This window comes from Gallinula chloropus, assembly GCF_964237585.1.
Source record: "Gallinula chloropus genome assembly, chromosome: 2".
In the NCBI taxonomy this organism is placed as follows: Eukaryota; Metazoa; Chordata; class Aves; order Gruiformes; family Rallidae; genus Gallinula; species Gallinula chloropus.
This window is the reverse complement of record NC_140086.1, coordinates 116572753-116600741: the sequence shown is the minus strand read 5'-3', so window position 1 is coordinate 116600741 and position 27989 is coordinate 116572753. Positions and strand designations below refer to the sequence as shown.

The 27989-nt window shown below is 45.9% G+C and overlaps 1 protein-coding gene across 1 annotated transcript; it reads left to right on the top strand.

Moving 5' to 3' along the window:
• Positions 1-438: 438 nt before the first annotated feature.
• On the top strand, positions 439-27989 carry CDCP1 (CUB domain containing protein 1; the record flags this gene model as incomplete). The annotated part of the gene is made up of 9 exons (XM_084260077.1): positions 439-517; positions 13758-13961; positions 15455-15811; positions 17167-17535; positions 22816-23043; positions 23887-24267; positions 24684-25049; positions 26268-26349; positions 27542-27989. 9 exons carry the CDS (start codon positions 439-441, stop codon positions 27987-27989), a joined length of 2514 nt encoding a protein of 837 aa, XP_084116203.1.

Genomic DNA, 27989 nt, shown 5'->3' with positions numbered 1-27989 from the left:
ATCAGCAACACCTCACCTGTCAGCAATGGATGCAGACCCCCTGCCACTGGTGATCCCACCGAGCTGGCTCCAGCCTGCCGCGCTGGGATGGTGGCAGTGGCTGGGGCCGTCGCCATGCCATGCCATGCCATGCCATGCCATGCCATAACATAACATCCCATCCCATCCCATCCCATCCCATCCCATCCCATCCCATCCCATCCCATCCCATCCCATCCCATCCCATCTCAGCCCAGCCCAGCCCCGCCCCCAGCCCATCCCATCCCAGCCTAGCCTAGCCCAGCCCAGCCCAGCCCAGCCCATCCCTTAGCGGCCCAGGAGGAAGAGGAAGGACTTCACCTGCCCCGTCCCGCCCTGCCAGGTGCGAGGTGGAGCAGGAAGCGGCGGTGCCGCCGGAGGGGACCCGCGCCCGCCTCGGCGCCGGGCCCACGCGGGGAGATGGCGGCGGGCCGGGCGCTGGCCGCGCTCCTGGCCGCGCTCCTGGCCACAGCCTCGGCGCAGTTCTCCCAGCGGGAAGGTAGGGATGGGGAGATGGGGACGGGGCGGCGGGGGCTGCGCCGGGGCGGCCTCCCCTCGCCTCGGGCTGGGGCTGCCCGGGCAGGGGGGGTGGAACGGGGCAGCCCGGCGTGCGGCTGATCCCTGCCTCGCTTCTCCTCGCCGCACCGCAGGCGGGAGCCCGGCGGCTCTGATGTATCCGTCTGCTGCCGCTCGTTTGGTAACTGCTGTGGGGGGGAGAGGGGTGTGGCGGAACAGGGGCAGGTTGGCATCCGCAGCGTTCACACGGTGCCGTCCGGCAGTCCCGGTGCCCGCGGGAGGGGCGAGTGCGGGCAGCCTTGCTGCCGTGCGGGCGGCGGGGTGAGGAAGCCCCGGGGCTGGCGTGTGAGTGGAGTCGGTCCTCTTCCCGGAGCGAAAGTTCAGCGCGGCTCTGCCGGGCTCCGCGTCCCCGGGAGGCGGGAAGAGACCCGCAAAAGGCGCGCGGTGCCGCCGGGGTGCTCAGGGTCGCTTAAAAACGGTGTTGGAACAGGGACACGCTCTCCTTCGGACGTGTTCTCCCTCTGAGGAGCGAACACAGCCCCGGCAGGCTGTTCGCTCCTTGCCTCCTCGCCTGCCGGGGTGCTGGCGGTGCCACAAAACCCATCCCCCGGCGTGCCGCGGGGGCAGCCGAGTCACCGGCGAGGAGCAGCCGTGTAAGCGTTTAGCCGGAGAGACAGGGATTACTCGCACGGAGACAGGGATGGACTGTGCGTACAGGGCGATGGGTGGCCGGTGCGCCCAGCCAGGGGCAGAGAGTTTAGTGGGAAACCCCTCCTTACCGAAAACTCTGCATCTCTCTCGAACGTTCCTGGATGCTTGATGCAATCCTGCGTATGGAAAACATGAATAATTTGTTTAAATCCTGTATGTGACCCCAAAAGAATTCCGGTTATGAACACAGAGACTCTAGATGGACTTTTCCTCATTTTCCAAAGCTGCCAGATTGCGAAAAAAAACCCCCAAAACCCTGTCTTCAAATCTAAACAGTCTGGTTATAGTTATTAGTACTGTTAAAGACTCTTGAGGTATGAGTCAAAGGCTGCAGGGGGACCTCATTGCAGCCTTCCAGTACCTGAAGGGAGCATACAAACAGGAGGGGAATCAACTTTTTAAAAGGGTGGATAATGGCAGGACAAGGGGAATGGATTAAAGCTAAAGGAGGGAAGGGTTAGATTAGATATTAGGGGGAAGTATTTCACAGAGAGAGTGGTGAGGTGCTGGAACCGGCTGCCCAGAGAGGGGGTGGATGCCCCATCCCTGGAGGTGTTCAAGGCCAGGTTGGATGAACCTTGTGTAGATCCAGGCCTGGAGGTTGGTGGCCCTGCCTGTGGTGGGGGATTGGAGCTCTATGATCCTTGGGGTACCTTCCAACACGGACCATTCCATGATTCTATAAAAAATAATTGCATTGTTATTGGCTGTGCCTGTGAATAACCTAAAGTGCCTGATGTGAAATTAGTGCCTTTTTAATGTTTCCGTTACACTCCAGCACGCTGGCTATGCTGTAGCATGGCTTTCAGACATTGTTATTATAAGCAGTACAGGCTAAACACTGACTGTGAAATGTGACAGCGCTGGGGTTTACATTTCAAGCTATGTAACCTTTTAAATAAAACATTGCATTTAATGCACTGCCTCGGAGTCAAGTGAGCGAGAGCTATTTGCCTCTCTAAGCCTCTTCAAAGGAAAATTAAAGGCTATGCTGTGGCTGTGTGCTGTTTTCAAAGGAAACAAACTTGTAAAGATACTGTGCAAACCTTTTCTATGTCCTTCTGTCCACTTTTCCCTCTCCCACACAAGTGACACCCCTCCTGTGTGCCAGGCCCTCTGTCATCCTGTCAAACTCTCTATCACTGCACCCTCCTCTTCTTTGAGTACCTCCAGCCTCACAAAAAGAGAGGTGGCTCAGCCTTGGCTTTGTTATTGGCATGAGTTGGCAGGCTGAAGGTTGCAATGGTGCAAGTGGGACCAGAGAGGGGAACAGTGCCTTCCCAGGGTGTTTGGCAGATGTTGCAGGCCTGGTGTGTCCTTCATCCCAGTGAAAGTTTCACAACCAAAACTGTATTTGCAACATTTGCTTGGGGAAAGGTTTGTCCTGAGAACCCAAGATAGTTAACGTTAAGATTTTTCCCCCGCACCCCTGTGTAGTTTGTAATTCTTAAGGAGTTTCCCTGGGGCTGACGTTGGTACTGGCTCTGCTGTTGCTGCGTTTCGGCTGCAAGTTGCAGCAATCTCCCTTCCCGCGAGGCCAGGCTTAGGTTGGGTGTGCGGGAACCACGCAAGAGGTGGCCATGAGGTATACGTCCTTCTTCTCAGGTCTGGTGGGATGGCTACAAATCTCAGTGCACCTATCTCTCAAGCTGTCTCGTGTCATTCTTGATGAAGACCTTTCTCTTTCTCCCTCCACCCTTTTCCAGTGGGCACAGTATTATAATGCTGTCCTTACTGTACTGTAAAAACCTGTGGGTGAAGCATGCCTGGTCACGTTGTCTTCAGAGAGGAGCTTGTGGTTCTTTTCCAGATGCAACGCTATGGCTAAGTGGTGGTTTAGGCCTGGCTGGAGGCCAGATGCCCACCAAAGTCTGTCTATTGTATTACCAAATGAAACATTGATTAACTTGATGGTGAAAAGCTGCAGAAAGACGTATTTGGTGTGATCACTGCATGCAAACCTGGGAGCATGAACAAAGTGTTGCGTACCTGACTCTTGAAAATGTGTTTTCCAGCTAAAACAAAACATGTTTCTCTGAAACACCAATAATGAAGTTACTCAGGCTCTCGTGACATCTATGAAACAAATATTTCAGATTTAACATGTCCTTATGTAATAAAGTCTGCATGCATATTGTGGGGTTTGTCTTTAAAATGTCATTGCTGTTATGAGTGAATTCACCAGCGAAGCCGCCTTGTTTCTTGCCCTACCCTCCAGTTAACTTTTCCTTGGCGACTGACTGATTTGAGTCATATGGCAGTCTTAACATGTAAAGCTGTTGCTTTTAATAAAATGAAAAAAACCCAACAAGCTGTTAAAAGGGTCTTTCTGGTGTTCTGACAGAGTTTAACTGACTGCCCTGTTTATGCTTCTCAGAAAGCTGGTGGAAGCCGGGCTATTTCCCTTCTCAGTTGCTGTTTTGCGTGCTCTATTGAGACCTCTGCTTTTAAAGCCACCACAAATGTGTGTGATTATTTGGTTGTACCTTTTTTTTTCTCTTTTTTTGTTGTGTTTGCCTTATGCTGTTACTGATCTGGAGTGCTTAGTTTCTACTCTCTGGAAAATAATGCATGTATAGTGAATTACGTGTCCTGTGTCTCAGTTCTGGTGCTTAACTTTCCACAGGGCTTGGAAGGGTTGGAGGCTGCTGAAGCTCATGTCCATAGTACCACCATTGACTTGTGGCATGGAGGAAATCATTCTTTAGCTAGAGGATTGCCCTCCTCTCATTTTAATTCTGACCCATGTGTGTACCTACATAACAGGAGTTCCTAGGCAGGAATCAGGGCTTTATGAAACAAAGGAGGAACCTTTTCCCTATCTGATATCAGGTATCATTTGGGTCAGTTGTGTTCAGGCTTGTTAAATACTTAAATAAATTAACCTTACCTGTACATAATATTAGATAGAAAAGAAAGTAGGAGGAAAGCTACTGAAAAAAATTAAGTTTTGACTTTTTGAAGCATGTGGCAGCATGATATAGCCCTTACCACCCAGCTTGAGTATCTTTATACATGTATATATGTTAAATAAAAAGCTTTGCAATACACAACTAGCAAAACCTTAGTCTTAAGTACTGGCTGAACAACTTGGTGCTTAATTTGTGCCAGATTAGAAACAGCACGTGGAGCTGTACTGTGCTGAGAGCAAAGTCAAAATGCTTTTGGCCTTAGCAGCGTTGTCTGCTACAGCTGTAGGTGACAGGGATACGATGCATTTACACATGAGTGTAGATCATGGGTGACTAACTCTTTTTCTTCACCATTTTTCCTGTGTTGATTTTTCATTTGTTTTTTGTAATTGCTGATGGCTAAACGGGAGCTTTTTTGAGTTGTGGCTGGCAATAGATGAATGCACACACCCACCGCAGCACAGTGTTGTTGATCTGTTGGAGCCAAAGCATAAACCGATTCCACTAGAGCACCTGGTGACCTTTGGTGGCCTTTTAGGAGGATTCAGTCAATGGAGCCTGGTCACCACCCCTCAAGTCCAGAACTCTAATCTGACACCGGTTTCTGTCAGAGAAAATGTTTTGTTTTGAGAGGTAGGATCATGCTAATGTTTCAGAGTCAGCCCTGACTCTTCTGGGTTCCTGGGTGGAGCTGAAAGATTAGTGTACAGAGACAGAAAACTCTGAGGGGTGAAAATGGATGATCTGAAGTTCCTCAGAAGTGAGAGACAAAGCTGTCGGCAGGATGTTTGGCATGGGAGGGACCACTGATTGTGAAATGCGTTTTTCCACCTTTGTTAACGAGAGCCAAGATTGAAGAGCTGCTCAGACATGCTTCCTGATGCTGTCTTCTCACTGGCTTGCATCAAGGTAGGGATAAACTGTGTGAGCAAACACCCTTTCAGTCACAGGAGGCTCCTGCAGCAACTTGAGTGGTGTCTTAGTGTTCTTTGCCTAGCTCAATGTGAGCCGACAATGCATGCTTGCAGCCCAGAAGGCCAACTGTATCTTGGGCTTCATCAAAAGGAGCATGGCCAGCAGGTCGAGCGAAGTGATTCTCCCCCTCTACTTCACTCTTGTGAGACCTCACCTGGGGTACTGTGTCCAGTTCTGGCATCCCTATCATGAGAAGGACATAGAACTGTTGGAATGGGTCCAGAGGAGGGCCACAAAGATAATTAGAGGCGTAGAGCACCTCTCATATGAAGACAGGCTGGGAGAGTTGGGCTTGTTCAGCCTGGAGAAGAGAGAGGTGAGATCTTATAGTGGTTGTCCAGTACCTGAAGGAGGCCTACAGGAAAGCTGGGGAGGGAGTTTGTAGAAGGGCATGTAGTGATAAGATAAGGGGGAATGGTTTTAAATTGAGAGGTTAGATTAGGTGTCAAGGAGAAGCTCTTCACTATGAGGGTGGTGAGGCACTGGAACAAGTTGCCCATGGAGGTAGTGAATGCCCTTTTCCTGGCAGTGTGATGGACCAGGTTGTATGGGGCCTTGAACAGCCTGATCTAGTGAGAGGTGTCCCTGCCCATGGCAGGGGAGTGGAACTTAATGATCTTTAAGGTCCCTTCCAGCCCAAACCATTCTATGATGCGTGCCAGTGCAACATTTTTCTCAACATGTTGCACAGACAAGTCATAGCTTACATCCTGCTGTTGTGCTCTGGTTGGCAGTCAGCCTGCAGACAACATTCACACAGCTCTGTATCTCACTTCTACAAAAGACCAAACTTCATACCTGTAAAATAATCATTAAGGCAGCCAACGTTCTCCCTTCCTTATTGACAGCTGAGCTTTCCAAGTACCAAAGTATGCTTTTTTCCCTGCTTTTGGTGAAAAAAGCTTCTCTTAAAAATGTCTTCTATATAAGTTATGTGAATGTCTTAATTACCCTTCTAAAAAGATTTTAGAGAAAGGGGTAGAAGAACTGAAACTTGTAAATTTTTGGTTTTAAATACCCTGAAGGCACTTTATCCTGTGAGGTGTTAAAAATTAACATAATGAATTAACAACTTTTGAATAATCAGCCCCCACTGGCCCAAGGCACTGACAGACCTGCTCTGCTGAACTGTGTTGGCTTTTAACATTGCTGCCCCAGAAATGTCCAGCCTTCTTCCCCAAAGGGGAGGAGAATAGGGTGCGTGACATCTTGCCTGCTTCCTATCCCCATCCTATCCTGGCTATCACTTTCAGCTATCAGTGGAGATTAGGCTGTTGTACTGTGGTGGTGGAGGAATGGATGTTCTCCCAGGTGCCCTCCCCTGAGGTATGGATGGCTACACTGACATCATCATCGGCAGTGTCTATCTTCTAAGGCTTTGCAGGTTTTAAGCTTTAATTTTCTGGATTGTTCCCTGAAAGGAATCCTTTCACAAAATATGGGCCTCACATCCCAAGCAAACATGGTATTAGATGACAGATCCAAACATAAAGAGGTAATTGAGCAGTATAGAAAGCAGTTAGCTTACGTTTTAAATGTAAACAGAAAACCTGTTTGCTTTGTAAAGTCCAACAGGACTTTCAGCAGCCTGCAGCAAGCAAGGTCAGTTGTAGTTTGTGAGTGTGCTTGTGGTCTCTGAGCTCACAGCACTGTTTAGTAGGTGAGAAGAGTATAAATGGTGTGTGGGTCCCTGACTAACTTTGCTGAGGTCTTGAAGAATGTGAAGGAAATTACCTGGGTGGGCATTGGAGGTAGAACTGGAGGAGTGACAGTGCTCAGGGCAGCTGGGTGCTGTAGTCCAACTCTCTAGTTGGACTGCCAAAGATTCAGTAAGGCAGGTACAGAACATTTGAGTTAGCAGAGTGGGCAAACGCTTGGTCTTTTGAATATTTTTTGGCCTGTTTTTTGGCAAATTTGAGTCAGCTGTGTTGGAGATGATGGGGAAATGGGTGATCAGGCGTAGCTGTTGCTGTGTCTTTCAGCTGAGCCTTGGGACATTCATTCGGGATGTGGGAGCTGGAGCCTGCAGTCTCCATGCAGAAGACAGAGAGGTGTGTGTTTTCAATGGATTACTTGGAATGTGTCCTCCTGATGCTGCAGTCTCCTGCACTGGGACTCACCATTAGATCAGAAACAGGAGTTTGCTACAGCTTGAAATGGAAATCTTTCAGCTTATGGCTGGAACGCTGCGTTCTTGAGTTGTCATCCTTGCTTCCCACTGTCTTGCCATGACCTTTCAGTAGAGTATGTTTAGTAGAACAATGTCATCAGGCTATGAACACGCTGGCATCCCTGCAAGGCTTAAGAAGAGGTGGTGAGCTTCCCAGGTAGAGCCTGCTGAACTGTAGATCCAAACAGTGCTGCGGTACTACCTCCATCCCTAGGTGCTGGCATGAAGTGCTGAGGTGGATGAGCCCATTCTCTGGGGAGGAGTGTTGGTTGTATGGGTCCAAATCCCCCTCGGGCAGAACAGGGATTTGGATCCAGGTACTTCATATCCGGAATGAGTGTTGCTGCTCCTTGTGTCCTGCAGTAACCCGTTTCCTCCAGCTGCCGCCGGCTCATGAGCGGTATCTGAGTCAGCCCCAACTAACTGGCTTTTATTAAAAATGGCTGCAGGGGAGCAAGCCCATAATTTAATGAGAATAAGCAAGCCAACAGTTTTTGTATGTTATTTTGGGATAAAGTAACATCTGGGATGATTTTTTGTTGGTAACTTGTGGGCTTTGGTTTCTTGGTCTGTCTTGTTTTTGATTGTTTTAATTCATCTGGTGAAGTCACGTGAAGAAAAAATAATCTATAGATTATTCTGGATAAATTGCTGCAATAAAATGCAGCCCTCTAGCCAAAACCAGTTGGACTCTGTTCTCAGTCCTGCTTTGTTGAGCAAAGCATTGCACAAAAGCAATAAAAGTTGCCGTCCTGCCAAGTCCTTTCCTTGTACATTACGTATGTATGCACACTGTCAGTGAGCACCGCTGGTTCTGCTACACTCCACCCTCCTCTCATACAGGAATAATGTCCTTTTGACATTTATGTATACATATTTAAAAATACTAGGAGGTTGGTGTCAGGTGCATCCACGGTATGTAGATTTAGGCTGAATTCTGTGGAGTAATCCAGCTTGGCTCACACCGTTCACACTTGTTCCTAACTTGGGTAGGAGAGCTCTGAGCAATAAAATTGGTTAAAAGCTTGGGGGAAAATCATACTGTTGAGAGAGAAAAGCCAGCCAAGGTGTGTTTGCTCAGAGAGGAACGTTAGTGATAACGGGATGCTGCGATGAGACAACTGTCACAGAATCACGAGGTTGGAAAAGATCTTTGGGATCATCAAGTCCTCACCTGTCCTCTACTAAACCATATCCCTAAGCACCTCATCTACCTGTCTTTTAAATACATCCAGGGTCGGTGACTCAACCCCCTCCCTGGGCATCCTGTTCCAAAGCCTGTCGTGAAGGCACAGGCTTAAATGAGGGCAAGTGGTAGTGAAATCCAGTTGCAGCAGGGAAGATGCAGACCAAAACTGGAGCAGTTGAAGGAATAGCTGAGGGAGGCTGCAAAACTCTTAATTGCTTAGAGGAAAACGGGTGCAAGCTGGAGCATAGGAAGCTCCATGTGAAAATCAGGAGGAACTTTTTCACTGTGAGGGTGGCAGAGCACTGGAACAGACTGCCTGGAGAGGTTGTGCAGTCTCCTTCTCTGGAGACATTCAAAACCTGCCTGGGTATGTTCTTGTGTAATTTAGTCTACATGATCCTGCTCAGGGAGGATGGTTGGACTAAATGATCTTTCGAGGCCCCTTCTGACTCCTAATGTTCTGTGATTCTGTGGAAAAAATTTAGGGTGAGGTCAGATGTCTATGTCGGCCTGTGAACCAGATCAGGACCGGAGGCTTCATGTCTGACATCACCTAGCCCAGCAATTTCATTGTTGTATAGACAGAGAATAATTCCAGCTTTGGCAATGTTTCCTCTTGTTGGTTTGGATATCCTGTGTGTCATCCTTGTGCGGTACTAAGGAGGCATGAAAATTCCTTTTGTACAAGAAACGTGTGCAGTTACTGGTAATCCTAACAAGGCATGCAGTGGGAATTGTAGGCAATGACACATCAGCGTGAGTCACAGACAGACTCACTAATGTTTATAAAAGCTCTGCGACAGAGGTCACTTTTCAGTAGTTTCTCCATTGTGCTGGGGGTGGTGGCTATGTTTTGGGGCTTTTAGCCATTTAGACATGTTTAGTGACTTTAGGATCGCTGAATAGACTTCTTTTTATTTCCTTTCTTTCCCCTGAAGATGAGATTTGACTTTGTGATGTTGCATAGCTCGTCTCTAGGAGCTGGCAGCTGTTGACATGACTGCACTGTGCTCTCTTTGACCAAAGTGATTGTGGAGTTTCCTCTCAGCAAGTTGTTTGTTTATGCTATAATCTAGCTTGGTGTCTGTCCTTGTGCAGGCTTCTAGCAGGCAGCTTCGCTGAGCCTGTTTGTCTCTATGATCTACAGCCTTGTTGCCGACTGGGATGCCGATACATTGATTATTGCAGCAGTTCTGCAATTTTGGGCAGGTCCTGTTAGAGAAAGCTGAAGCATTGACCATATCCATGCTGGAAAGCGATACTGAGCTGACAAGGATTTGGTATTCTTGCAGGGTGATCAATCTTGCACTGTGATCAAATGAATAACTACATGGTCACGAAGCAGGGGGTGGTGGTGTGGAGCGGGCAGCAAAAATCCCAGGCAACAGAAAGAAGTCAGGTCTTCCAAGGCCTTGGGACTATGATGCTCTGTTTGACACTCTCAGGAAGGCTTTGCCTGTTCCACAACGTGTTGAAAACTTACGTTCCTTGGTTTCAGCTAAGGGTGTGGTATTTGTTTTATTTTAAAGCTAGTCATGTGCTTAAGGTTGTGCTTAAGCTTAATCCTCGTGACTAAAAATGGCCTTTGAGCTGTGCAGAAGCATTTAGCACTGCAGTGCTGTATATTAGTGACCCTGCAGCACTTCTCTGTCGTGCCACGTGTGCCGTGCTGCTGTAGTGTCCCAGGGGTGAGAGAAGGAGCAGTGATAACCATTTGATGAGAAAGTGAGGAAAAGGCTTTTCAGTCCTGCTTGCAAACTGTAGGTGAGCGTGACAATTACCATATGCAAGAGGAAAGTCTTTTTTGTCTGTAGTTATTAATTATTGGTATGATGCTATTAATGCTTCACAACTGGATGACATAAACATCAGAAGAATTATTACTGTTGTGGTCAAAGGATATTTTGTGCATTAAATGTGACAGATAAAAAGCCCAAAGAATTCATAAAAGCGCCCAGCAGTATGGAAGATGAAACTCTGGGCTAGGCTGGAAGTACATGTTTTATTTTCTGTTCTGAAAGCTGCTTCCTCCTGAAGTCTGAGGAGGAGGAGCAGCTCTGGTTACTGGCTTTGCTTTACTTTCTTTCTTTTCCCCACCCATTGGACATTGCCCCAGGGATTGTTCCCTGTCTGCTGGAAGGTCATTGTATAAGACCGTTCTTAGCTTGTATGGTAATATTTTCTTTATTTTCTATTCTTTTCTATTTTTAGTCATATTTTTGTTACTTGTTTTTCCCCTCCCCCCAGGGAAAAGTGGATCAAAAACCTCTAGGAAAGCATTTCTAAAGCAGAAGTGCAGATGCCAAGTAGTGCCAGCCATTGGAAGAGGCGAGGAAATTCAGTGTAGGAGCTCAGGGCTGTCCTGTCACGTGCAAGCTGTAGGAAAGTTATTGAATGACCAGGTCCTTACTGGCAGTAAAGAGGATTTACTAAACTCATTGTTACGAGTGTGTGTGTGTAAGTTTGGCAGGCTTGTGGTGTTTCAGGTTTTTGTTTACAGCCTTTGATCCCAGAGGCAAACAGGGAAGGTGGTTTCAAGGGCTTGCTAAGTCTTTTGACTCCAAGACTGTGTAGAAAAGCTAGAAAGATTGTAAAAAGGCTCAAGATGAGCATAACTCAAATGAAAGCGTGATGGGTTATCTCAGAGTGCTCTCTTCTGCCCTGCTCCAGCTACCAGTCAGACTTTTTTTGATGCCTGGGATTTGCCAACCTGGAGCTACACTGTTCCCAGTGGCAGGGAAGGACACTGGCCCACAGTGGCTGCTTGATCCCCAGGGCTTTCGCAAAATGTGATGAAAGTCAGGCCTTGCAAGCCATGAAGTGGCTGTAAAAAACAGGAGATTTTAAAAGGGAGGTTTAAAAATAGGCCAGGTGGGGTGTCAGGAGGATGGGGTCAGTCTTTCTTCAGTGGTGTCCAGTGATAGGATAAGAGGCAGTGGGCAGAAGCTTGAATGTAGAAGTTCCACCTAAACAGGAGGAGGAACTTCTTTACTATAACGGTGGCAGAGTACTGTCACAGGCTGCCCAGAAGGGTTGTGGAGTCTCCATCTCTGGAGACATTGAAAACCTGCCTAGATGCTGTCCTGTGCAGCCTGCTCGAGTTGATCCTACTCTGGCAGCGTGGTCGGACTACATGATCTCCAGAGGTTCCTTCCAACTCTTAACATGCTGTGAGTCTGTTTTGTGGGAACCTGGGTCGCTGATGCTGTACGCTTCTCTCTGCAGCTGTGACAGCAAAGGTTTTGACTTGGGTGGGTATGTTGGTTGCGGGTCTCTGGTGTGCTCATCTGCCATATGAGGACTCTAGGATTCCTGAGGTGTACTCTGCCCTGCAGGCCTCATCAGGTGAATGTCTGTGTCTCTGGGCTTTGTCCAGCCGCATTACTGTCACTGTGGTGGTAGCAACTGGCATGGGCCATGCTGTATGCTTGGGTGCTCAAGGGAAGGTGTGTGGTCAGGCAGAGCCCAGGGCACTCTGCAGATGGGCATTTCTGAGCCAGCTGCTTTCACACCTTCCTGGCACACTGCTTGGCAATGGGAATGGTTGCAGGGGCTCTCCCAGGTTAATTGGGTTCATTAGGGTAAATATATCTTTATTGGGATTTATGAGCAAGAGGATTCCCAACCTGGCATATGGGCAGAACTCATGTGATAGAGCTTTGTCTTGCAGCACTGCATGTGTTCCCACTCATAGAATCATAAAATGGTCTGCGTTGGAAGGGACCCCAAGGGTCATAGAGTTCCAACCCCCTGCCACAGGCAGGGCCACCAACCTCCAGGCCTGGATCTACACAAGGTTGCCCAGGGCCCCATCCAACCTGGCCTTGAATAGAACAGATGGTCTGATCTCAAGGAACGGGTGTTTTTCAACAGACCTTGAGGTACCCTTATTTCTAGTTCTCTTGGCTTTTTATATATGTACGTAACACTTGTTTCCGTAAACACGAGAGGCACCAGACCTGTAGATGCTGTGGTTGTCTCTTCCTACAACTATGCTCCATGAGAAAGGGAGAGTAGTGAAAACAAATGTCAGGAAACTTACTAACTAGTGTGTTCTCAGATTTTCACCTGGAGCTGGGATACGGTTGACTTCAAACTGTATTCATGTCAGCCAGGACAGGGCTCGATCTCTGCTAAGCATCCAATAATAAGCTAATAAATTTTCTAGTCATCTTGAATGTCCAAGTGGTTCTCCTTGGTGTCTTATACTGTGTGCATGCTTTTAGAAGACATTCAGGTGGGGTTTGTTGATAAAACACTCCCCATTGAATAGGAGAAGATTATTCATCAACCAGGTCCCGTGAGAGCTGCCTCTGCATTTTGGTAGTGCTAGAGGATGGTTTGAAATACCTGCAGATTTTATGTACTTCCCAAAAGTTAAGTCTATGATGATCATGTTGGGGGTGGAGAAGAGGTATCCAAGCACACACAGTCTGTCCCAGGCCGCAGATCCAATCTGTGATGCTGAGGGGCAACACACAGATGCTCTGTACCACCAGGGAATGAGTTGTAAAAGGTGAGGAGGGTGGGAGAGCTCGATGATGGCATGTATGTATCAGCTAATGCTCTCTTGTCCGAAGCTGTCATGTGTAGGAAGATATCTTGTTCTTGTTTCTTCCTTTTCTTGAGGACAGGAAAGCTTTCTCATAGAGCAAACCAAACTGTGCAGTGGCTAATGCTGTGTTAATAACTAGGGACTGCTGAAACTCCTGAGTGTCTGTTGGTACATGCTTCTGATGGTGCTGCAGTACCTTGCCTGCCCTGCAGTAATATTTGAGATGTACCCACACATTCACCTGTTACCATTGGGTGCAAATGAAGTTGAGGCTTGCTTTGTTGTTTGGTTGCTGAAAAAACTTCCTGAATTGACTCATGGCTTTGTGGGAGCCTACAGAAATAAAGCAGGCTCTGTAATAGACCTAACAGACTGAAAACCAAAACTGGAGTGGTGTAAATTTGAAAGGAGTAGCTGGCATACTTTTTAAATGTGAAATAACACCGGTGAAGGTAAATCGGAGCAGAAGTGGTCCTACATAAATTCTATGTATACCTTCCTCCAGGAACAGGTAGGGAGCATATTTCTGTATCATTTGTGCTGGGCTGGAAGAGCCAAGGCATTTTCTGTACTTCCAAAACCAGAGACTTTTGAGAATGCAGATGCAAATACTTCATCTGGCAACGTGGCATCAATGGGATGTGAGGAGAGGCTGGTGATACTTGTACATGCTAGTGACAAAACACCTTTTTTTTTTTTTTTCTTTCATAGCTACCTTTTCAATCACTCTTCATAAGTTGGACAACGTAACAGTTATGATTAAACCAAGACCTGGGTTTCCACCAAGATGCCAAATTCGCGTTAAAAACTTATTCAGGACTGAACTCAAGATAAAGTCTGGGGAGACTGTGACTTTTGCCTTCACCTGTATTACTCCAGAGAAGTATTTCATCATGGAAATTCAGAATAATATTGGTAAGAGGGGCGGGGAGGGGGGGAGGGGGGGTTGGGGAGAGGGAAGGAGGGGGGTGGTCCCCCAGTGGTAATTTACCTTAATAGAGTAACATTTTTACTGGAGGAATCCCCTATAATCTTGGGTGAGAAGAAATCTTTGAACACTGATAAATAACCACAAATTACTGAAACCATGCAAGTTAAAGAAGTCTGTATCATGTTTTGCAGAACTAATGTTAACTTGGGTGTTTTGTAATCAGTTAAATGATAGCTTGTTGCATTGATTCCTTTCTGCCTGCCTTTTTCCTACAGTTTATAAACCCCTCATAGAATCTTCTTTCCCATCAGAAGCCTCTGAGCACAGATAATGATATATTAGCCACATTATTGTCAAACAGCTTGTTTGTGTCTGAGGGCAACAGAAGCATTGAAGACACGCACGTGTTTCCTTATATTTAACAAACATTGAAATACAGACACTGAAAATATGCAAATGTTGTAACTAGTACTTTGCTTGCTTTGGATGTTCTCCCTGGTGTATGTATGTTGTTGTACTCTTTAATGGCATGAATGTGTGTTACTTCTCAAGAAGATTCCAAACTTCACTGGGCATTTAGTCTTTGGGAAGGTTTCTGTTATTTTTCTGGGTGGTGATCAAGAATAGTTCTCTTCTTTATTTTCTTTATTTTCTTTTTTTGAGTTTTATTGATAAGATTTGTGCAAGTAGTAATGTTCACAACATTTCCTTCAAGGAAGTATCACACGTGCACCTTACAGTCTTATCAATAAAACTCAAACTTCCCAAAGACCAATGAAGTTTGGAACCTTGTCGAGAAGCAGCATGCATTCATGCCATTAGAGAGTACTTGTGATATTTTTTCTTCTAAGCAGGTGCCTAGGCATAGCTTGAAGTATGTCCAGCTTGAAAAACCAGTAATTTGGATTTTTCAGCAAATTTTTTGTAAGTTCTTCCCAGAATCATACAGTGGCAGTTGTTTTTATTCATCACCTCTGCGAAATATGGAGCTTGGGTTCTTCATCAGGGCACCAAGGAAACAAAGATATGGTCCATGGCAAGCAGTGGAAAAATCATAGATGAATGATTTGCCAGGAGTTCTCTGAGCGAGATGGGAGGATAGAAGTTGATTTTCTACATCCATGGCTTCTAGCTCTCCTGACATAGCATTTCTCCCTTCTGCACATTCAGCGCTCTGCCCTATTCACTAAATGCCTTCTAAATTCTTCAGCAAACAAAAGGCCAGAATGCTAGAGACAATCCCTTCCATTAGTCAACCTGTCTAAAGCAGGTTTATCCTGTCTACTCTGTGGGCTAGGACTCCTGTTTAGAGTTAGCATGTGACCATCATATAGAAGTGTCTTTTAGTCTATGTAGAAGAGAAGTTCAGTGTCACCTAAAAGTTAGGAAAATAGCAATGAACAAGGAAAGTGCCAAATTCCTTGTTTACTTGAAAGCTTTCCAGAGCATGTCATGACTGTTCTCTCTCTGCATTTAGACTGTGTGTCTGGCCCATGTCCCTTTGGAGATGTGCATCTTTACCCGCTGGGGCTACCTCGCCTTGACAGGACTTTCATCTGGGACGTGAAGGCGAGCCCCAAGGCTGGACTCGAACTGAAGTTTTCTACCCCGTGGCTAAGACAGATTGAACCAGGAGAGACGTGCCCGGATTCCGTTAGCTACATCATCAACAGCTCCATCGATCTGGCCATAGTCAACATCGGCACGTTCTGCCGGAACGGCTCGGTGTCTCGCGTCAAGCTGCTGGGAGGAGTCATCATGTCTCTGCACCTCCCATGGAACTCCACGCTCACCACCTCGGGCTTCAACATCGCCAACAGGGCTTCCATAAAACGTAAGTGTGGAGTAGCATTCCCTCACCTGTAATCACCTCATGCAGACTGAGGCACCGTTCTTTCTTCTCCACTAACCTTCTAGTTTTGGTGCTGGTACTCCTCATTCCCTTCCACTTCATGTTTTCCAAAAGCAGCTGTTGTGTGGTTTCGTTAGTTTGGTAGCTCTTCTGGGGTCAAAAATATCTTGGTTTGATTAGTTACTAATCATGAAAAGTACTGTCTTGCTGCTTTTGGTCCCCGTTACTCACTTTTGATTGGCTTTACCTAAAACTTAAACATACCCACTCTGTTTGGTCTTGTGTTTTCAGCTGGGTGAGACTAGATAGCCTGACTAGAATGATCTAAGAGAGCTATTTGTGGATGGAAGTGTGTAGCTGAGTGAGTTTGTTTTTAAATAAAACTTCCTGAAGTTGCTGGAATGTCAGAGCAGTGCATCTCTTTGGGAGAGCAGCTAGGAAAAAGGGAAACAGTGCCTGGGAGGCACGTGGGGCTGCTTAAGTGCTGTGCAGGTTGAAACACATAGCTGTAACGTAAATCGTTGTGTAATAATCTTCTTAAAATACCTGGAATACTATATAGCAATCAGTGGGTTACCTTGTGATCTTGTGACAAGCCCTCTCTGAGAGAGAGAAAGAGAGGTTTTTGCTCTTTACTTAAATTCTGGAGGAGCTGTTGCCATCAGATGTAGAAGGGATCTAGTCCAGGTTCAAGCTTCTTGAGTACGAGTTTTTGTAACTCCTGCTACTCGTCGCAGTTGCGTATCATCACTGGAGTCCTAGAGTGGGACTGTAGTCCCTGTGCACCAGCTTTAGGCTGCCAAGAGTCATTCAAGCATGAAGTGTCTTACATGGTCTCCATGTTTTGCATTCATGTTTTATCATGCATATTTGAGGCTCTTTGCTGGTGTGCTTTTGTTAGATCTGGGAGATTTTTGGACAGAGAGCCCACGGTGGCTTAAAATCTCAAGTCTCTTTGTTTCCTGAAGCCCAGTGAAGCAGAAGCCAGTTGTCAGGTTGCATGTTTGCTCTTGTAAAGCCAGGAGCAGAAGTAGGAACTAGTATCTTTCCTTTCAAAAAACATAAAGGCTGTTCACCACCTTAAAAGTTGAACCCACTGCACTGGAAGTACAGCACGAATATAACCCTTACCTTTTCTGTAATTGAAGACAAAAGCATTGACTTAGACTATGCTTCAGTCTAAGAGTTACCATAACCTGTTATTAACATAACCTGTAGCTGAAGTGGATGATCTCACCATAAAAATAGAAATACTCTGCTGCCAGGATGCTACATGTGCCAATGTGTCTCCTTTAACTGTGACTTCTTTTGTATGGTTTTCTTCGCCTGTGTTTTAGGGTTGTGCATTATTGAGTCCATTTTGAGTGGGGAGTCCTCCATCACCCTGATGTCCCCAAATTACCCTCTGGGCTTTCCAGAAGATGAACTCATGACATGGCAGTTTGTGATTCCTTCCAACATGAGAGCAAGCGTCTTCTTCCACAGCTACAACCTCTCCAACTGCGAAAGGAAAGAGGAGAGGGTGGAGTACTACATCCCCGGCTCCCTCAGCAACCCAGAGGTGTTCAAGCTGAGTGACATCCAGCCTGCCAACATCGCTGGCAGTTTCAACTTGTCCCTGCAGGGCTGTGATCAGGATGCTCAGAACCCGGGCATCCTCCGCTTGCTCTTCCAAGTCGTTGTTCAGCACCCACAGCTCGATGAGAGTGAGTACCTGCCTCCACCTTCCACTTTTGCTTACAGATGCCTAGGCTGAGCAGCACAAGAAGATAAATTCTGGGTGGGTTTTTTCTGTTTTTCTGGAATTTTGGTAAGGTGTTGAGGCCTGTTTTGCTGCCCTGGGTACCACCGGTCACCATTACAGCAAGGCAGATGGAGATGCTGAAATATGTAATGTGCAGTGGAGTGCAACGCTCCATTGTACATCTAATAAGTTGGCTTGTATTTGGAAAATTAATCTCCCTTTCTAGTGCTCACATTATGTAATTGAAAAATGAGTTGTACACCTGTGGTATCAGGTCTTACATGTTGTACAAACTAAACTAAGCACTTGGCAGCTCTTCCTTGCAACTGTACTCCCTCGGGGCAGGGGGCTGGTCCAGCTGTTGGGCATGGACCGTAACAGCTTGATTGGAACTTTCTGGGCTCATGTGTTGCTGCCTCTTCTCTGGTACAGAAATTGAGTTTATGCTTATTCAGACAGCTTTATTTTCAGCTGTAAGATTCAGTGTTCTAAAGGTAATTCTGAAAACGTGAGCCCGGGTTTCTGTTCTGTACATAAGCAGTTGTGCTTGGCCAGGTGAAACCTGCCATCACGGCTGGTCAGGATCCATAGCATGAGTTGGAGGTGTAAAACTGTCTTCATGCTACTAATGGCATCAATATGCATTTCTTTCCTTAATTTCCTCTTTCCTCTAAGCTTAGTTTTGCTTTCTAGGGTAGGTTGAACATTTTCTAGTGCTCAAGAACTTCTTGACTCTAAATGTAGAAGCTGTCAATAAGATACTCCAATGATAATATCTCATATGTATTTGGATGTTGTTTAGGTTTCTTGGTGCCACGCTAATTTTTTTTCGCTTTTCTTGCACCAAACTCAGATAAGCTTAACTCAGTGACTTGTAATACCACAGCATCTATCAAAACCCAGAAATAAAAAAAAAACCTGGCTAGGTAATGATCTATGAAATAAGGCTGGGGGATGACCTGCTGGACATGAGATCTGTGGAGGAGGACCTGGGGATTCTGGTGGATGACAGGTTGGCCATGAGCCAGCAGTGTGCCCTGGTGGCTAAGAGAGCCAATGGGATCCTGGGGTGCACCAAAAGGAGCATTGCCAGCAGGTCAACGGAGGTGATCCTCCCTCTCTACTCTGCCCTGGTCAAGCCCCCACCTGGAGTACTGTATCCAGTTCTGGGCTCCCTGGTATAAAAAAAGACAGGGATCTCCTGGAGAGAGTCCAGCAGAGGTCTACAAAGATAATTAAAGGACTGGACCATCTTCCCTACGATGATAAACTGAAAGAACTGGGGCTGTTCAGCCTTGAGAAAAGAAGACTGAGAGGGTATCTGATTAATGTTTATAAATATCTGAAGTGTGGGACACAGGGGGAAATAGCCAGCCTCTTTTCACTGGTCTGTGGAGACAGGACAAGGGGCAATGGCTGCAAGTTGGAGCACAGGAAGTTCCGCACCAACATGCGGAAGAACTTTTTCACAGTGAGGGTGACAGAGCCCTGGGACAGGCTGCCCAGGGGCTTGTGGAGTCTCCTTCTCTGGAGATATTCAAGACCAGTCTGGATGTCTGCCTGTGCAATATGTTCTAGGGAACATGCTTTGGCAGAGGGGTTGGACTCGATCTCTTGAGGTCCCTTCCAATCCCTATGATTCTGTGATTTATCCTCTGGTGGCTTAGCTCTGACCTCAGTTTATGGTGGATGTTAACAGTCAAGGTGCCTTTCCTGCAGAGGAGCAGGTGGAGAGAAGTCCTCACTCTAGTCTTCCAATGCAGCTGGAGCTGTTTAGGGGCTTTCTAAGCTACTTTAGAGCGAATGGAGTTTGAATGGCCCATACTTTGAAGTCACATATCCAGAAAGGGCCTGTAGCATCTCACCACTGTAATCCTCAGTTCTTTGTCTAATCGTGTTTGCTTGCATTTATTTTGTGTTGCACCTTGGAAGCCAGACAGAGTGAGATCATTGTGTTCAGTTAATCGGCTTTATCTCCCTTATACTTTGGAAAGCAAAGAGGAATTTTAATATATTCATGGCCAGTAGACAAGATAAACACCAAAAAAAATAAAGGTTGTCCTTTATTGAATGAAATGCAAGTAATAAACTAATTGGATTTCACAGGATTTCAGGGTTGGTTTTGTAGCTATATAAGTTCCATCAAAGATTCATATTCAGCCTTCAGGATGGTATTAAAACTTTTACTTAAAAAAAACCCCTGCACAACACAAAACCCAAAAAATGCTGTCTGCAATGTGCAAACTAGCCATGGCTGTTACTAAAAATGCATTGGTATCTACATGTTCTCAAAGCTTCCCAAACATTTGGATATTCCACAGCTCTCTGAGGTGCTTATCATTACAGAAGAGGAAAACATAGCTTTTCCCAATCAAAACAGTTTCTTGATCTAACCCTCTCTAAGTTTAGCTGCCACAACGCCTCCCTGCCCCCCGCTCAAAACCTAAAAAACCCTCTGAAGAAGGAATGACCCTGTGGTGGGAAAACAAGGTTCCCACCAATGTTTGGTTGTGGCAATGACTTGGAGACTTCTGCTTGACCTCCTGCCTTTCTCTGGTTTCTGATTTCTCATATTGAAGAAAGCTGGCTTATTCACCATGTATTTATGCGTTTGGGATCCAATAGATGAAAACAAAATCAAGAGTAATAAGTGTGTGTGTGTGTGTGTGTGTATATATATATATATATATATGTATTTTCTTTTTAACCTGTCCTTTTTTTGACATCAGACCCTCATACCTTGTTAACAGCAGAAGGTTGCTGTGTGCATCAGAGATCTAGTTTCCCTGATTACTCCTGTTACTTTGACTTGCCATAACAAGTCATCTAGGAAATCATAGACTCATAGAATGGCTGAGGTTGGCAGAGACTTCAGGAGATCATCTAGTTTATCCTCCTGCTCACTTAGGGTCAGGTAGAGTATGTTGCCTAGGACTATGTCCAGTTGGGCTTTTAGTATCTCCAGACTTCCCAGCTTCTCTGGGGAGCCTGTAGCAGCGTTTGACCACACTTGCATTATTTTTGAGGTGTGTTTTTGTGATTAAGCAGAAGTTTTTTGATTTGTGCCTCTTGCCTTGTCACTGGGCACTGTTGAGAAGAGTCTGACACCATATTGTTTACACACACACACACACACACACACACACACACACACACACACACATCCCCTGAGCCACCTTCTTCAGCTAAATGGTCTCAGCTCTTTTGGTCTCCTTTCATATGAAAGATCACAGAATCACACAGAACATTAGGAGTTGGAAGGGACCTTGAAAGATCATCTAGTCCAACACCCCTGCCAGAGCAGAATCACTTAGACTAAATCACAGAGGAACATGTCCAGGCAGGTTTTGAATGTCTCCAGAGAAGGAGACTCCACAACCTCTCTGAACAGTCTGTTCCAGTGCTCTGCCACCCTCACAGTGAAAAAGTTCCTCCTTATTTTCACATGGAACTTACTTGCTCCAGCTTGCATCCGTTGCCCCTTGTCCTATCGCTGGCCATCACTAAGAAGAGCCTGGGTCTGTCCTCCTGACTGTCGTCCTTTACATCTTTATAAGCATTAATAAGGTCATCCTTCGGTCTCCTCAGAGCTAAACAGGCCCAGCTCCCTCAGCCTCTCCTCATAAGGAAGGTGTTCCACTCCATTAGTCATCTTATTGGCCCTGCACTGGACTCTTTCAAGGAGTTCTATGTCCTTATGGAACTGAGTGTCCTAGAAAGACGCTTCAATCCCTTAAGCATCTCTGTTGTTCATTGGCCTTATTCCAGGACAACCATGTCTCTCTTGTACTGGGGAGCCTAGAAATTGACCCAACACTTAGATGTCTCACCAGTGCTTTAGCAGAGGGGGAGAGTCACTTCACTCAGCCTAATGCTGATGCTTTCTAGCATAGCCTGGGAAACTCCTGGCCATGGCCACCTTTGCCGCAGCAGCGTGCTGCTGGCTCATGTTCTGCTTGGTGTCCACCAGGACTCTCACATTTTTTTCCAAAGCTGTTTTCCAGCCCTACTCTTGCAAATTTGCTGAGGGAGCCCTCTATCTGAAATATTAAGCAGTTTTGGCCTCAGTTCATGCCTCCTTAATCAGATCTTTGAGTTGAATCTCTCTGAGAGAGGGTGCCAGGAACATCAGTTGCTGGATGCGCCTGGGCACCTCAGAACCTGCAAGCTCAGGGGATGTTATAGCTGGTGTATGGTGGGCTATGGGGAATGGGCTGCAAGAGGAGGCTACTGTGGAGAAATTGGGAAAGGTGCTTTTTACTTTTCAGTGTTACCTCTGCCAGCTCTCAGGTTTCTTTTTTACAGAAAATATTTCTGGAAGAACAATTTTGAGCAATTAAATGGAAGGGCAGTCTGGTAGCTCAGTCATGTTGTTGAAGAAAACCAAGCAGTCAAGCAAGGCTTGGTCCTTCCCACTGGCATGGTGACAGCCTTTGATAATTTGTGGCATCTCTCTATGTTTTTAACTGCCAAACAAAAGAGGCTTTTCAGGAAGCATCTTTGAAGGCTCCAGTGACCTTGGTGATGACTGCCAACACTTCTGCTGAAGTACAGTACTTGGCAGTTTTTTCCCTTCTGAACCATATTGGTACTTGCATTTAAATTAGTTTAACTGACTCCAGATGTGCTTAATTACTGACTTTGAAAAATTTTCTTCTGTTTGGCTCTGAAAAACTAACAAAAAGTTAGCTGAGAGGGCAATCTTGCAATAAATACAACATCTGAGAAGGAAGGACTCCTTTTTTTTTTTTCTTTTTTTTTCTTCCCTGATCAACTGTTGTGTGATTAGTAGAACTGAGTTTAAAAGAAATGCAAGAAAACTCTTAGGGAAAACAAATCAAATCTAGCATAGCTGTTGAGCTTCTTATGTTATAGCCTGACCTGTCCAGAAGAGGTTAGCATACATTTTACCCTGTTAGAGCTGGAAACTGGGTTTTGTGTGTGGAAAGGCTCAAACTTCTAAATAAGAAGAGTGGTACGATACAGTTTTGGCCTCAGTAAATGCCGCCTTAATCAGATCTTTGAGTTGAGTCTTTCAAACCTTTGGCTTTGTGTTATCACTGATGGAAAGCAGTAAATAATGTGTTTTAGCTAATACAGAGATAGCTACAGCAGCTGCTTAAATAATGTGTTTTAGCTAATATAGAGATAGCTACAGCAGCTGCTCATCTAACGGGCTGAGAAAAGGCAAAAGTAGTTCTGCTTCTTCCAAGTAATTACCCTGGAGTGTTGTCTGTTGCAGATGTCACCCACTTGGTTGACCTGAGGAAGGAATGGAACATGACTGTAACGATACACTCCGAGGGGTGGCCCAGCACCACCCCGCTGATGTCTGAACCCATATGCCTGATCTGCAAGGACCCTCGCACCTGCGACCGCGTCCTGACCTTAGTGTCTGGCGCTGTCTACAAGATCTCCTTTCTGTGCAAGGACTTGTACCGCCTGAGGATCACAGCTGAAAAAGGCATAAGTATGACAAAAGTGACTTAATGTTGTTTCCAAGGGAATGGGCTTTTTTGTGTGCTTTTCCCCAGTGGTCATCCAAATCTTCTCTCTTGCTTGGGCTTTAAATAGAGCTTGGTGGGAAACCAGGTGTTGGCCAGCTTGGGAGGTGGGTACAGTGAATCTGGAGGTGACCTTGTTGTTCCCTACCTCATTTGACCTTTAAAAATAGAAACTGTGTAGCTGTTCGTAGAAGGGAAAGGACATACAGCATCTAAGAATCTTCATGCTGCAAACTGTAAAGTAAGGAAACAGGAGAGCCATAAATCTGCCCATGAACATGCAGGATCAAGGTGGCCACCAGGAATGCGTTTTGTGCCGCTTGCTTCTCTGCTTGGTGCAGGGTTTTCCCAATGTTTTCAACTACCAGTAGAGAGAGAGTTCTAAAGTATATACCTGAACTTCAGCTTGTCTGTAATTGTGGCCCAGTCAGCCAGAAATATAGCAAAAGGAGTATCTTGAGTCAGGGATTTTGAGTATGTTGTCACCTGTTGGCTTGTTGGGTGTCCTGTGCCCTTCTAAGAAAAGATCTTCAACTAAAAATGATACATGTTTGGGTAAAGGTTACTAAGAGAGGGTATTTTCTCATGTAAATGCTTATCTGTGTCTGTATCACAAAACTGACAGTACTCTGGGTACGTGTAGCTTAGTATGCAGGAAAACTCGCTTTTCCTAAATATTTCCTCTGCAAGAAAAATACAACCCTCAGGGTGTCCCTGCCTGTGGCAGGGGGGTTGGAACTCTCTGATCCTTGGGGTCCCTTCCAACCCAGACCATTCTATGATTCTGTGGCTTGTTTTTGTGACCGCAGGCTGTGTTGATCTCCGGCAGTGTCAGAGGAAGGTCTATTCCCTTTCGGTGCCCAACGTTGTTACCCAGTTGCCGGTCCGACTGCACAAGTTCATTTGGAAGCTCTTGGCTGCCGATCTGATCAACATAGAAATTACATCTCCGTCCTTAAAACTTCAGCAGCACATCCCAGAGCAGAAGTGCAACACGAGCTACAGTTACGGCATTATTAGTGCCACTTCGGAGACGGAGTTGAACGTTGGAGTGTTCTGCCCTGGTGGATCCATAGAGAAGATTCAGATGAGAAATAACGTTACTATATCCTTACAAACTTTTGGTAAAGGATTCCTCAATGACTCTAACCATCAGGATCTGAAAATGTCTTTTGTGCCCCATATTAAAGGTAAGGTAGTGGTTTGTGCTACTTTGTTGTATGGTGTTGGACCTGTCAGTATGCATCTGAGAGTTCAGTTCTTCAGAGTCTAGTTCTGGAGCCATTGCTAGTATTGATCTTTATCTGAAACAATGAGGTGGCTTATTCCTGGTAGAAGGAAGGACCTTTGTTCTCTGTGTAGATAGCTGTGGGAAATTCTGCAGACACATTTCTGCTAATTTTGATAATTACTGATACGGAAGGAGCGATAGGTGAGTTGTGCTGCTGGTATTGAGGTACATTTGGCTGTGCAAATTTGCTAGCCATGGGTGTAACACTTTCTTGTTATGGAGAAGAAAGACCATATAACTTTATATGCTGAAAGAGAAAGCTTTAAAAAAAGAAAGTATCAAAACTAAGCTTTTTATTCCTTTCTCTTAATACAGATGAGTGCATTTTCATTGTGACCCCAGATCCAAAAGATAAAGTTTACTTGCAGACTCCCAACTGCCCATATGGCCTACCTCCTTACGTCTCCATATCCTGGCAAGTCATCGTGCCCAGCAAGCAAGTTGCCCGCTTAGGGTTCTCCAAGGACCGCATGGGCATTGCTTGTGAGACGGGCCGTGCCTACGTCAACGTAAAGGAAGAGACATCAGGGGCAGAGGAAACCGTGCGCCGTGAGGATGAGCTGCTGCCCGAGCCCCGAAATATGTATCACAACTTCTGGGTAAATGTCTCCAACTGCAAACCCGTGGATAAGACACAGCTGACCTTGCAGTTCTGGGTGACTTTTGCTGACAAGCAGATAGGTGAGTCCCCGTAAGGTTGTGGTGGCTTGCTTTACTCCTGTTTCCTTGCTTTCATTTGTGGGGAACAGTACTGGATGCTGGCCCACCTTAGGTCTGGGTTTTATGAGACCCTTACCTTTAGAAATGCCTGTCCCTCAAAAACCTCTTCAGTTACAGCTGGGTACTTCAAGAGACTGTGGAGGAATGTGAGGGGTTTTTTTTGTGAGTTGGGATTGTAGGGCTTGGGGAGTAAGACTGGACTTTATTTTCTTTATTTAATTTAGCTTTTTAAATTGGAAATCACAGCCAGAAACCATAAGAAGATCAAGTGATGTATTTTCCCAAACAGGGTCACAGACCCAGTGAACAACTTGGGATTTGATTATGCAGATGTATCCATCCAAGTAGTTTTTACTTCGTGTTAGCAGTTCAAGCGGTCTCTGTGTTCACATGTGCGAGAAATCATCCCTGGGGCGGTTCTGACCATTTAGTGAAGAGTGTACTGACTGCTAACAGCAAAATCTGCATTCTTGGTGTCTTTCATCTCCCTGAAACATAAATAATTAAACAAAAAAAAAGTCATTTTTAGGGTAGGCTTTGCTCATGTAAGTTTGCCTCACTTTTTTACTTCATCTGTGGGAGACCGGTGCCTGTAGAAGCACTGGCTACACAAACTAGGACTGAAACAGTATCAAATTAATTTCTAGTCTTTTCCTCTGTTCTTTTTCGCTTTTGTAATTTATAGTTCTTTCAAAACAGGCAGCATTATTCTTTCCTTGCATGTGGACTTCCTTGATCAATTTTATGACTCTTAGAAAACTCCAGGTCAACAAACGCACAACTTATAATCCCTTCCTCTGAAAGGTGCATTTAGGGGAAGTTGATGAAATGCCATGGTTTCCTTTGTTGAATATCTTTCTCTCTCTCTCTGCTCTTCTTTTTCTTCCCTGCCTATTCAGCCAGAGGCACATGAGATGTTGCAGGTGAGTTTAGCAGCCCATGAACTGTACTGAATCCCTGGGGGTGGTGGCTTGGTTGGGATTTTTGGGTATTGATTGGCTTGATACCTCTTGAAAATGGCTTGTTACCCTGTGATGAGCACAGCTTGGAAACTCCTGCTCTGCAGGCAGCTAGTTTGCTTAAAAACTCCTTTTGAGGACGTTCAAGCCCAGATGGCTTTTAGGAGAAAGCTGAATGTTTTCCTCTCACTCAGTGTCCTTGTACCTTGTCTCTCTCTAGACCTAGGAGTGATACTCGCTGTGGTGGCTGGGGCTGTAGTTCTCTTGGCTATTGGACTCACTGTGTGCTGCGTTAAGAAGAAGTAAGTTCTTAATTTGGCACGTGTAACTTAACAGTTCCAAAAGGCACTTCAGAAGAGCTGCTGGGGCCTCTGTATTGTGTGTTGATATAGATCCCTTGAGCCATGGTCAGAAGCATGAGGCAGGCGATGTGCTGGTGGTTGGAGTAGTGCGCCTCCAAGGATGCTGCTTTAGTTTGGTTGACTTTCAAGAGTAGAGCACTGTTCCTGGAGTTGCACTGCTTCCACCCCCAGTCCATTGCCTGCCTTGGCCTTACTTATCACAGGCTTCTGTCTGTGCTGGGAGTCAGGTATTGGTTGGATTTCATCAGCAGTTCTGGTGAGATGACATTGCAGTGAATGCGGCTGCTGCGCCTGTGGCTCTGGACCAGGCTTTGTCCAAACAAGCTGTAAACTCACTCAGATATGCTAAGAGCTTTCTTATCTACATGACCTCCAACAACTTCTTCAGGTGTTTGCACATCAAGTGGGAGCATCTGTATGAAATGAGCCCCTGGAGAGAATAAGGCTGTGCAAAGCAAACATGCATAGTGTTATTCGTGTCAGCAGAGTCTGAAGTCATCCGTAGCTTGGGGTTTCTGATACGTGTATGCTCAGTGCTGGCAGGGTGGTTGGGTCCTGAGGCTATAGAGCTGGAATGAAGGTGTGCAATATGACGACTGGAGTAGTTATGGGCATGGGAAAGACTTTAAAAATACAGGCTTGAAAATCTTCAGTTCAACCTCTATTTGGTCTTCCTACCTTGGGGACAGTTGCTCCAGAAAGTTCAATCAAGGGCAGCTCATTTGACTTTCATAGAGGACCCACTGGCCTTTAGCAACTCTCAGGCTTGTTTTATGAGGAACTGATGGCCTCTGGGCCCTACTAGTGTCTGTGGATGTTGGGAGACTCTGCACACTGCACACCTGGCACCCCTGTACTTGGGGGGAGGCATTGGTGTTAATCTTGGGAACTTTGGGGCCAGCAGAACAGTAGTAGGTAACCAACTAATGGGAAGTTATTTTCTTCTTTGCCTAAATCCCATGTCTAGACTCATGAGGTGTGTTTTTTTTAAGATTACCTGGATTGAAGGCTTTAGTGCAGGCTGTCTGGGCCTGGGTGGCTGGGATGGGTAAACAGAAGCTGCTGTTACTGAGTTCAGATGCACCAGTTATGTATTGTCTCTGACCTCTTAACAATTTCCAATCTGCAACAGGAAGAAGAAAAACAAGAAACCCATGGTGGGAGTGTACAATGATAACGTGAATACCCAGATGCCGGGAAAACGAAACTTGTTCACAAAAGGGAGGAAAAACAACGAGTCTCATGTCTATGCAGTTATTGATGATGCTGTGGTCTATGGGCACTTGCTGAAGGAATCCAATGGCTCAGTCAATCCAGAAGTTGATGTGTACCGGCCTTTTGATGGACCCGTTGGTAGCTTACCCCCTTCTCCACCTCCCTTCTCCTTCCGAAAAGACACTAAACGCCTTTCTAACACTGAGGAACCTCTACCTCTGACTGACACAGACCATGACACTTACACATTTGCTCATCAGACATCTGGGCAATTGAAGGACAATGGAGATGCAACTGAAAAGAATAATGGGGATACAAGCGTGTCCTTGCTGGAAAATAAGGAACAGGATGGTTTAGTGGAGTAA